The 12697-nt window shown below is 45.2% G+C and overlaps 1 protein-coding gene across 2 annotated transcripts in view; it reads right to left on the reverse strand.

The window, feature by feature from the left end:
* glra1 (glycine receptor, alpha 1) overlaps positions 1–12373 on the reverse strand; it is a 48332-nt gene extending 35959 nt beyond the window's left edge. Inside the window, exons 1-2 of one of the 2 annotated variants that reach the window (XM_052068765.1) lie at positions 11382–12373; positions 1542–1666 (exon numbers count right to left, since the gene is read on the reverse strand). In XM_052068765.1, coding sequence (XP_051924725.1) covers positions 1542–1666; positions 11382–11437 — 181 coding nt within the window. In that variant the 5' untranslated portion in view covers positions 11438–12373. The remainder of the gene's footprint in view (positions 1–1541; positions 1667–11381) is intronic. The other variant, XM_052068839.1, reaches the window with a different exon arrangement.
* Between the last annotated feature and the right edge of the window lie 324 nt (positions 12374–12697).

Consider the following 12697-nt stretch of genomic DNA (forward strand, 5'->3'; position numbering starts at 1 on the left):
TAATTGTTTTGCTAGAGAGAAACCTGTGACATGTGTCTTCAAGAGGGGAGCATCCAATCGGGGAGGGAGTGGTGGTCGCTACGATTGTCATTGTCATCATCGTCATCATCATCATCAGAGTAAAAAAATAAAAAACAAAATAAAAAAACAACAAGCAGTCAGGATAGCATGTGGCTACAAGCGATATAGCCAGCTAGCATCAGAGGCGGGGGCGCGGGGGGGTGTCATCCTGCGAGCCGGGTGCATAAGAGGACGGGAGAAAGGAGGGAGGGGCAAAGTGGGGAGGATCTCTAAAAATCAGACATTTTGACATTCATTTACCTTTGTTCCACACTGAAAGTTGAGAACAAGCACATGAAATGATTAAACACAGTGTTAGCATTAGCATTAGTCAGTCAGGGGTGTCGCCGTTCTCCAATCGGGATTTCCCATCCAACCAGGCTCCTTATGGAGTCCTGCTGGCTCCTTTTAGCCCCACAACCATAACTTTGGAAGGCTCATATCTGTTGTGATGATTTAAGGTGCTACAAGATCTGGGAGCTTCACTTCAAGAGGTACAACATTATTTAGGAAATGACTTATAATATTATATGGAAACTTGCAGTAAAACAATATTGTCCGGGAGCCTGAATTAAGGTGGGAAAAAAAAGTATCTTGCGAATTAACCAAAGGTGGAACATTATCTGGGAACTTGATGTAATGTGGAATACCATTATGTGAGCTTGACTTAACCCTTTCATCCACCCTGTAACCTGATAACACGATAAGCAGTCCACTGTGGTAACCGCTGTACCTGAAAGGGTTAAAGTGGAATAACAGTGCGGGAACTTGACTTAAGGTGGAGCAACGAGATAGGTGTGTGGTTGACTAAAGATGGAATAACATGAAGAACCACGTTATCTGGCAATTTGAGTTAAGGTGGAAGAACACAATGTGGGTGAAGCCTGAGCTAGCGGGAGTCCGGCATCTGGTGCCATGTCGTGGTGCTTCTTTGTCGAGCAGCGCCAAGGCTTCATATGTGTCAATTTTTTTTTTTTAAATTAAAATTTAATCGGCGACGACGCCCCTGCTAAAGTCAAATGGAATAGTCTCAAGTCAGAGGCTGTGTTCGGAATCATTCACTCATTCCCTTCTCAGTCGATGGAGGTGTTTTTAAAATGTCAACTGAAAAATCTGTGTAGTGATTAGGAGGTTGGAGATGATGAACGAGTGTGTTCAGCATCATTCACTCATTCCCATCTAGTGAATCGTTACAAAACAATTTTTCATGTATTTTTAAGAAGAACAGTTCAGTTGTACTTAACTTTTTATGCGACTTGACCAAGTTGACTTTTCAGTTGACAAAAGCGTCCACAAAAAACACCTGACCAGCAATTTGGGAGTGATTTCGAACACAATTGTCATACATACAAACCTTTGGTGGCGACCACTTTTGTTAAAATTTCCCAAAAGTGGTTTTGGACTTCCGGAGCTCACATCAAACGCAGTGACAACCAACAGCGGCTGTCACCAAAAGCTTTCTTTTGGGCGACCGCTCCTACCTTTAAAGTTGGGTCTGATCCTGGCGTCGTAGCCCGACACTTTTCCCATCAGCTTGTCCAGGAACTCGGACGGCGGCATCGGCGAGGCGGCTTTTCGGGCGGCCGCTTCCTTGGATGCTGCCAGGCTGTCAAACACAACAGACAATTCAAATGGATTCATTATGGAAATATTTTTTTTGTATTTGTGTTTTTTAATCATGTTGCTCCATAAAATTGTACTTTATTTTAAAAAAAACATACTGTCCTGACAAGTTTGAACAGAACTAAAATACTTTTGTCACACTTTTTGCTTCAAGTCAATGGCTATAGTTCTGCTCCCTTTCATGTGGGCCTTGGCCACCCGGGGGCGGTATAATACAGACATATGACTGAATAAAGCATTTTTTTGGCAGAGGATAAAGAATATATAACAGTGAGTGGTCTGATTTTGTCTGTCTACATGTGTTGCTCACTCTTTGTTTTTAAATTGGTTGTTAACCGTTATATAATGGTGAATTTAATCATTTGAAATGGTTGAGAAAAGTGGACAGAGTAAAGAAATAAAATCTGGTACAGAAATGCGTCACACAATTATATGTCAACACACACACCCTGACACACACACACACACACATTTATATATATATGTGTGTGTGTGTGTGTGTGTGTGCGTGCGCGTGTGTTGGGGAGGGTGTCCAGAAGAGCTTGTTATTAAAAGAAGAGCAATAATTAAAAGATGCTAATTGGCTCCCAGGACACAACAAGCATTAGCAATTAATTAACATTGGACTCGTTTACCTTGAATGTCAAAGTTGTTGGAACAAGAAGCAAGAAGAAACACTGGCGTGATAATGTGGTTCATTGTTTGCGCTACCCCCTCCCCCCGGACCATATCAAACATTTTTTTTTTACAGTAATGTAGTCTGCATACTATACAGGCAAGTCCCATTATTGCTTTGCGCACTTTCTGTGCACGACTACATTATGCCGGGTCGCATGACCGAGCTGGAAGACCTACAGCTTAATTAACCCTTCCATGCACCCTGTAACCTGATAACATGATAAACTGTCCACTGGAGTAACAATTGTCCCTGAAAGGGTGAAGATAGAATATTTCTGTTAGCCTGTCTGTGGCATTTCACAATCCATGTTAGCATGAAGCTATTGGGCTGTCGTTAGACAAACATTTTGGTGTTGAAAGAAAAATGGGCGGAAAAGAGGGAAAACAGTTGAAAATAATCAACAAAATACATGAATATCTGAATCTGTTCTCCATTCCTTCACCCTTCAAAAATTGAATGTGTATTTGCGTATTTTATTCATGATGGATTTTCTAAATGCATCGGCTAATTAATCAGTAATGGGATTTTTTTCCCCCCTGCCAAACATGGGCATCGGCTTCAGGAAAGGCATTTGGGTCATGTCCCCGGCAAGCTCTACCGCCTTCAGTATAGGCCTTGTGAATGAGTGGTGATGGTCCAGGGCGTAACCCCGCCCACTCCAGTTCAGATCAGCAGTCCAACATGTATGACTGGATCCTAAAGTCTCCCATTGGGAACTTTCGGGCGCTTGCTGCTTGTCACTTGTGCTTGCCGCCAGCATTCCAGAGATGGAAGGAAGCGCCGGATGATGTCACGGATGCCGGCTGAGGCTGACCGCTAAATAAGAGCGCTGGCCGCGGCCCCATCCAGCGAGGTCGGGACTGACCCGTGAAGGCCTAACCGGGCGGCGACGCTGATTACATCAGAGCTCGCTTGAAATAGACCACCAGAATGATTTCTTTAGCTTGCTGGGAACTGCGTGACCGCACTCGTTGCTTCCCAACAACAAGCAGTTAAAAACAAGGTCTCTCAACAATTGATGATCAAAGCGAATATCTGTGAATTTGATAATAGATTAATTGGTGATTACTTGTTGCACTTCTTATTCATTCATCCTCCGTACCGCTTGATCCTCACTAGGGTCGCGGGGGGTGCTGGAGCCCATCCCAGCAGTCTCTGGGCAGTAGGCGGGGGACACCCTGAATCGGTTGCCAGCCAATCGCAGGGCACACAGAGACGAACAACCATCCACGCTCACACTCACGCCTAGGGACAATTTAGAGTGTTCAATCAGCCTGCCACGCATGTTTTTGAAATGTGGGAGGAAACCGGAGCACCCGGAGAAAACCCACGCAGGCCCGGGGAGAACATGCAAACTCCACACAGGGAGGCCGGAGCTGGAATTGAACCCGGTACCTCTGCACTGTGAAGCCGACGTGCTAACCACTGGACTACCGGGCCGCCCTCGCACTTCTTATAATTTCACAATATATCTCCTGGATTGGAGGATTTGCTCCCCAACCTGGGCGAGCGCTTCTCCAAGTGGCGGGCAAGTTTCAGTTCAACATATCCACCGATAAACTCTGAAGGGGGTTCTCCAATTTGCCGCGTCGGAATTACCGTGACATTTCACACAGTGTCGCTTGTCCTAATAATTCAACTTAAATAGTACATTATTTGTGACAAGGGCAGTTGAAGCAGTAGAAAAGGTCATTTACTTCAGTCATCAATTGCTTTTCCATGAATTGATTTGCTACGAAGGACTTTGAAGGTGACTGTTTAGTAGTCACCTTCAAAGTCCTTAGTTTAGTAGTTTTTTAGAAAACTAGGCAAAAGTGGCCAACAGCAACTGAAAGATATGCGTTAAAAAAAAAAGCGTGAGCTGTCAAACGCTGATTGATGGCCTAACATCTGACACCTGAAACGAAAAGGTGGAAAAAAAGTGTAGAACGAATTTTAGGACGGCCCGTCGAAGCGCATTTATGACCCAAAACATCTTTCAACTGTCCGACGGCTTCAACCAATTGACGAGAGGCTCCAGCAATCTCAACTGTGGCGGAAAAAAACGACTCAGAGATTTAGTTGGAAAACTCGAACACCTCAAGGGCGTGGAAAAACTATGTTTTTATTTTATTTTTTAATATTTTTGGAGGGATGAGGTGCTTTGTGCAACATCATGAAACGGACGGTAAACACACCGCCAGCCGGAATGGAAGCCGGCCTCTGACGTTTCGGAGAAGCGAAGCCTCGTAAGCCTAGGCCGCAGGCGTCGCTTCCTGTTCTCTCGCTCTCATGATCAAAGTTAGCCTTGTTGTGATTATTCCGGATCAATGGCTCCAAGAAGAAACTTGGCGTGAATGTGTGTGTGTGCGCGCATGTGTGTGTGTGTGTGTGTGTAATGTGCAGGCAGCGGGTGGCTTGTGGGAGGCCTGCACTAAGGCCGCCTGCAATCATTAGCGCTAAATGTTGCTCATTATGTTCCTCTGAAGACCCCTCAACTCCTAATTGGTCTCATCTCGCCAAACTACACCCGTGTATCCCTCCCCAAACACCCCCGCTCCCCTCACGTCCACCCCACCGCCGCCCTCAAGAGACACTTATTCATCACTAGGTCCCACATGACACTTAACTGTGTGCACACCACAGCCAACACTGCAGACAAAGCAGCGCAGTACTGTATCATAAAAAGGGCTGCAACTTTTTATCGCCGATTAATCCAATGATTTTTTTTTAATCAATTGAGGGTATCGGATAAAAAAAGATTTTTCCACTGGACAAAATGATTTCATATTGTCAGTGGTACAGTAGTCTGGTCTGTAAAAGCCATTCTGCAAAAATGTTGATGAATATTTTCCAAAGTAAAAGCAAATGTTGACAGACATCTTGATCGACAAGGTCTCTGAATGATTAATGGATTTTAAAAATAATCGTTGCCGATTTGAAGATCAACACATAATCATCATCGTGAACACACAGCATACCAAGGGAGAATCACTCTTAATAGACACTCTTAATTACACATAATACTACTCGGTAATCACTCTTGACATACTGCACACCACAGAACAATCACTCTTTAAAAAAAAAAAGCCCTGGATAATCACATTTACGACACACCACGCCACTGAATAATCACCAATGACATACAGCGCACAACTGGATTATTAGTCTAAACAAACAACAAACCGAAAGACAATCTTAACACACCACACACACCACAGGATCATCACTCTTAACTCAGCTCTCAAAACAAGATAATCAATTTCAATCGACACCTTTTCCAAGGATAATTACGGTTAACACACCAAACACCACTAGAAAAAACACTCTTACAATACAGCACCACAAAACCATCACTCTTACCACTCAGCCCAGCACATGATGATCGCTATTAACACATTGGATAATCACATTCGACCCACTTCACACCACGAGATAATCACTTTGAACACACCAAATGAATAATCACACATAAACACCACATCACACTTAAAACAACACAAACCACTCAATAAATCATTCCCAACACGCTCTTACCACTGGATAATCATTCCTAACTCACTGCACACCATTAGATAAACGCTCTGAACACACATGACCACACCACAGGAAAATCACATTTCACGCACCCCACACCACTGAATAATCATTCCTTGCACCAGACAGCATATCATAATCACTCTCATCACTGGATAATCCCTTTTAGCGCACTCCACACCAGAGGGAAATCGTTCTGAAAACCCTACACCAAAGGATAATCACCCTTACCACTGGAAAATCACTTTAAACACACCCTACAGCACCGGCTAACCATTCGTAACACACATCACACCACATGATAATAACTCTTGACAGCTGATGTGCTGACTTCATCAATCCATTCATTTTCTACCGCTTATAGGCCTTGTGTGACCCGGGGTTGCGTCTCGGCGGCAACAACTTTTAGCAGAGAAGCCCAGACTTCCTTTCCCCAGCCACTTCTTCCAGCTCTCCCCAAAGCATTCCCAGGACAGCTGGGGGACATAGTCTGTCCAGCGTGTCCTGGGTCGTCCTCGGGTCTTCCGACTGGGCCCGCCTCATCACCAGGGAGGTGTCCAGAAGGCATTCTAATCAGATGCCCGAGCCACTTCATCTGGCTCCTCTCGACGTGAAGGAGAAGCGGCTCTACTCTGATCCCCTCCCGCATGACCGAGCTCCTCACCTTATCTCTAAGGGACAGCCCGCACACCCTGGGGCGGAAACTCATTTCGGCCGCTTGTGACCATAGGTGAGGGGGGAAACATAGATCGGCCGGTAAATCGAAAGCTTTCGCCCCTTTGGGTCAGCTCATTCTTCACCACTACAGGCCGATAAAAAGTCTGCATCACAGCCGACGCTGCTCTGATCCGCCTGTCGATCTCCCGCTCTATCCTGCCCTCCCTCGTAAACAAGAACCCGAAGATACTTCAACTCCTCCTCTTGGGGTAAGATCCCATTCCCTACCCGGAGAGAGCACCCCATTTGCACGCCTTTATTCAATGTTTTGGTCGTTAAATGATTCATTTATTCCTTGTAAGCAAGTCCAATAATGTGATGTCGGTCGCAGGAATGGCGTTTCATTACACAATGAGAAAAAGGCACAACCGAGTGCGATCCTGAAGAAGCAGCTTTTTTTACTGGGCCCAGGGGCCACTTTGGTTTACAGCAATGCGGCACAACCAAACACGCAGAATTAAAAAAAAACATACTGTTTGAAAAAACGAGGCCATTTTATCAAGTGCACTAAACGCAAATGAATACACAGTTGCACTACTATTGAGGGAAATAACTGAGAGGAATACACCACTGGTCAAACAGAAAGTTCCGTGACCAACATTCGATCAAGCAGTGTGTATGAAAATAATCCTGCAACGGATCAATGGCATATGATTAGCTGAAAAAAAAAGGTTGAACACCAAACAATATTTTGTAACAAAAAAATTCATTTACAAAAAACAAAAGCGCACCAACAAAGTATGAACAGAAATCGCTTGTCAATAAGAACCAGGGGAAAAAAAGTCCTCATCTTCCTCAAATAAAGCAACAGCCGGTTTAAGCATTTATTTGTGTTGGCCTCGAACACCAGCTTGTCATCCAGAATACTTCCCACGTACTTCACCTGCCTGACTGTCTCTTCTAATGAACCTTTAAAAATAGCTCAATGAATTCCTACGGAAATGTCTCGCGCTTAGTGACATGAAGTTAGCGCGAATATCTCCTCGCACCGTGTGGGAAAAATAATTTAAGACGGGACCACGGCTCATCTCACCGTCCTGTAAAACTAACTATATATAGACGTCAGGTATCCTGCCGTTCTTTTTAGCGAATGTTCAGATCCATGCTAAAAGGTCAGGCGCCGTACTTTAAGTCCCGATCAAGCTAGCAAGCGCGCTAATGATGGCCGCAACTGTCCGCGTCCAAAGCATTCATCGATCCCCAATCAATCGGCGGACACTGATCAACATGTTTCCGCCTCTGGAGGTAGCTCAGTGGCAAAACCGCTTTCAGGCGCAAGCTAGCAGGAGAATTTGTTCATGTCTGGTCCACACACACACACATTGGTGTGAAGGTATTCGACAACAGCGTGCCAGATACATTTGGGCGGTGAGCTATTCTGTAGTTACGTCGTCTATTAAAGGACCTGCGCCAAATCGTATCCATCACCGGTGTCAAAATCAAGGGTCCAGATGTGGGCTGACAGATCATCTTGGGTGACAACACCAAAGCAAATTTATGTGTGTCCACTTTTGCTAAAGAGTTTTGTTTTTCATTTGGCAGAAAACCAAAAGTGTATTTTTTTTTCAAAAAATTGTAACAGATATCACAAGCATTATTTTTTTTCACCAAAACCTTTCTTCGCAGTGGTTAAACATCAATCATTAAAGGCGCATTCATCAGGTCCACCATCCGCGGACCAAATCAATATTCAGTAATAGGCGGGTGCATTGGTGCAATGCGTGATGGTATCAATGAAACGACATTCAAAGTCGAGGAGCTGAGGTGGCGATATCCCAACAGCGCTTCATTAACTAAACGCCACGTTACGAATGCCAAGGTCCTCTGCGGCACCCAGACGGCGGGGCGGGGGAGGGGATGTCAGGTAGCGCCAGTGCGTCAAGTTTCCATACGATGAAACTGTCGAGAGGCTGCCAGCTGGTCAGAACAGGAAGTAGAAAAGGAAGAAACTGTGCGAATCCTGACTGAAAGTTGAGGCCCCGTGAGTGACGTGGGTGGCATCAGTGAATGAGGCCGTAGAATTGCCTGGCTAAGTCGCTAACCCGTTAGCCTATCTGCGTGTTGAGTGAATCACCATGAATGTTATGAATATTATGTTGGAATGTTTCGAATTGCTTGAGTTAAAAAAATTATAATAATTGTGATATGAACAATAAGGTGAAGCAATTTTGCTGCGGATGAACGTGCAAGTGAGTACTGTTGAGGATTCAGGCAGTATTAATCATGTTGGAGCGGCGCAATAAAATAGGAAGGAGCCGGCAGGCCCGTGACAACATTTGCATAAAATAAAAACACGCATTTACATTCCATCACGGGATTCAATAAGAGCGCATAACAATCAACACAATGTGATTGGTCCCCGTCTAACAACTCAGCATGGCGAGAACACTCCGGCCCCTCCCCTCCCTCAGGCAACCAATCACGTGTTGATTAATGTGGCCACATGAATACAAGGAAGAAGCCAAAGGGAAAATGGATTGGCGAACCTGTATGTGTTGGTCTCTTTTGTGGCCTGACATTGGTTGGCGCCCAGTCAAGGTTGTCGGCACTTATCAGGGACCTTTCAGAAACAAAATGCGACCCTTCAGCACGAAACATGACACCCACTTCACCCCCGCTGACGTACACGAAAGGTTTGACATTTAAAGGTTTGACGGCAACAAGCTCATGAGAAAGTTTGTCACTGTTTTGGCATTTAGTGGCCACCCTCAAATCACAAGTGGGAGCCCCGTGAATAGGGCTGGAACAAACAAAAATTTGAATCATTGATTGATCGATTAAATGGATAAAAAAAAACATGCTTTGATTTCCATCCCTGTCTTCAAAAACAGGAGATTTCAAATGTGCAGAAATTGCACACATTCAAACAAGTGAAGAATCATTTCCTGGTTTGGAGTGTGAAATGTTGGGTCAAAACGGTCAAAACGTTCACTGTTCATTTTCAAAGTAAAAGCAAATGTTTAATTTGGAAAAAACAACAAAGTACTACAAAACTGACAATATTTGACAATACATACACACACACACACACACACACACACACACACACACATACATACACACGCACAGAGAAAACGTTTATGTGCCTCTTTTTCAAGAAAAGTTTTGGTGCTAAAAGAGGCAGAAAATTGGGCAAATGTCACCAGCAAATGCAACAATTTGTCTGACTGTGGCATCTCTCGATTCACATCCGTGTTAGTGTAAGCAGTGCACATCAGCCAGGAAGCCCTTTCAATCACAAGAAGGACAATTTTAGGTGTTAGGGAGAAATTTCTTACATTTCTTTTTAATTGGGGGGATTGGGGTGGGTCGGGGGGGTGGGGGGGCTTTACAATGTTAAAAACGTTTGTGAACATGGCAAATATATTGATTTAGTTTTCTAATTTAGGGAGTAATTTTCTCAAATTGTCGATTTCCCTTTTTGTTTTTAAACAATAAAATCCCATAAACTGTCAAAACCACAATTTTACTTTGTTCATATCTTTTCGGGAGGGGGGTAATTTTTTTCCTGTTATTATTCTCGTTCTCTCATTCAACTTTTTTTTCCCCAGTGATTTCGATCAGTGTGAGGTGAAATCTTTTCAATATTTTAAAGAAATATTTTTATTACATTTTTTCAAAACAATTAAATTGAATTAATTTTGAAAAGACTGCCATTGACAGGTATAGAAGTCAAAAATTCATTTTAAATGAGCTGGTAGTGAATGAGTTAATTTTAAGATTTTTTTCAAATCCTTTTTCACATTAAATTTTTTGGTGCGATATTTTTCAAATATATTCAGTATATATCTTGTTTTTACTCTGGAGCACATTTTGTTTTCAATGTGATAAAAAGCAGGAGGCAGTGATTCTTTTTTCAAGGCATAAAATCAAATTAATTACAAAAACAGTGTAATGATTGATGATTCCCATCTTTCCTTCACCAACAACAAAAAAACGGGCTGTTTTTTTCATCCAGTCTTTTAACGTTCACTCTCGCGGCCCTCCGGCATCCATTGGCGCAGTGGATGATAGCGCGGGACGATGACTCGGCCAGTGGCAAGCATGAAGAAACGCGTTTCAGAACGGGAGAAGACTGTGACCTCAAAAACAGACGCGACCAGGGCCGGGACTAAGATCCAAACCAGAACCAGGATCAACAAGAGGACCAGTGCTCAAACGAGGACAGGAAAAAGGACTATGACGAAGAACTGCACGAAGACGAAGACAAAACCGAGCCATAGATAGGACCAGAATTGGGACTACTCGGGACAAGAAAAGGCAAGATGAGGAACACCCTGGACCGGTTACCATTCAACGTCAGGCAAAACAATATTAGGAGACACCCCCCTCCTCCGCATAAACGACTGGTCGCCAGTCAGGCTACTTGGAGACAAATGATGGACTGGTCGTCAATCAATGTCAAGGCACATGGACAGAAAGGGGACAAGTCATCAGTCAAACCGAGCGGTCACTCATACGGCCAAACATCAAACTGGTCGCCAGTCCATCCCATCGACAAACCAATTTTTTTGTATTGAACGCCGTGACATGAGATTGGAACACCCAACCATGACACTGCGATGCAGACCCACCAACCACTTTTGCTGCTTCCATGAAATGCAAAATGGTTATTATCATGACTCAGACTGGTCAAGCCAACCACCTGCGCACGCCTCCCTACAGCGGACGCTCTCAGCTGCACTCCTGCGCCCAATCACTTGCCCCCCCCCCCCCCCCCAACAAAGGGACAAACATTCTCGTTTGCAATGATTTTCATTGAAGCGAGCACACCGGTCGTCCTTACCTGAAGAAGACGAGCGTCTCCCATAAGTAGATGCTGAGCGCGGTCAGCCGGCACATTTTGGAGAGTCTCGTTTTGATTTGGGGGGAGGGGGTCAAGTAAGGGGGGGGGCGCACTGTGCCAGCCGGAATCTCCCCTTCAGGAAGAGGAGGGGGTTGGGGGCGCAGGTGTGGGGTCGAGGACCTCCAAGGTGACTTGGGAATCAGGGGGAGTCGGGGTGGGGGAGTGAGGGGATTGTCCGTCAGACCTCAGCGGCCATGCGATCACACCTGTGTCCTCTCTGGGAAAAGGGAGGTATGGGGTGGGGGGGTGAGGTGGTAAGGGGGCGTCCGGGTTGGGGCTCCAGAGTGGGATGGGAGGAAGAGGAGGAGGTAAAGGAATTCCACCTGCTTACAGATCCTCACAGCTGGCGCGAAAACGAGCCATATTCCTTTGCGGGGTGGGGGGTCTCGCAAAGTGTTAATCCAAGTGGGAGAATGTTTCCTCCCCCCGCCCCCCACCGCGGTGAGGATGAGGATGCCGCTGGCCCTCGGCGCCGTGCACGCTCAGGGGCGCGCGCGGTCGTCAGCCATGGTGTGTTGACGCACCGGCGGACGCTTCCATGCGCGCCGCGTCTGCCGCTCCGTGCGGGTCCGACGCCGCTCGCGACGCTACTCGCGCCGCCGCCACCAACGAGACGAAGTTGAGTGGAAAGAAGCGCGGCACCGTGCGCGTCACACGTCACATCAGGAGGGACGCCACGGCCGCGTGTGTTGCTCGTGCTGCAGTCATTTAGCAAACTAAGCGCCGGAACCGCCCCCTCCTAAAGACACGCCCACCACCGCCGCCGTTGGCCCGCCGGCCGAGGATTCTCGGTGCTGATTGGCTGAGGCTCACGTTTGTCAACCAACTCAACAATTTTGGGGGCAACGCTCCGTTGACATTATTAGGAGGACGTCATAGTGCGTTGACGTCATGAGCTTGCACGGTGACATGTTGGGACGACGTCAATTTCCGTGAGCAGCTACAGGTTAAACAAAACAAAACAATTATTTAACTATTTAAATGTCTTTTTTCAGATGCAGGTTGAGGTTAATTCAATGACCATTTCTGTTCATTTAAATGTCTTCAATTATATTTTGCAATTTAATTCTATTGTGCATGGTGAAAAACTGGACACGCGTGCCACTTATAAAGGTTAAAAAAAATGAAACAAGACAAAACAGTTTTGTAAAACAGCTTTCAAAAAAACTAAAATGTCATGTTTGTATTTTATTATTTCAAATAAATGGATATTTGATCACGACACATGAATCATTTTTTCTTGATAATTTACAATA

Source organism: Hippocampus zosterae, chromosome 1 (genome assembly GCF_025434085.1).
Source record: "Hippocampus zosterae strain Florida chromosome 1, ASM2543408v3, whole genome shotgun sequence".
In the NCBI taxonomy this organism is placed as follows: Eukaryota; Metazoa; Chordata; class Actinopteri; order Syngnathiformes; family Syngnathidae; genus Hippocampus; species Hippocampus zosterae.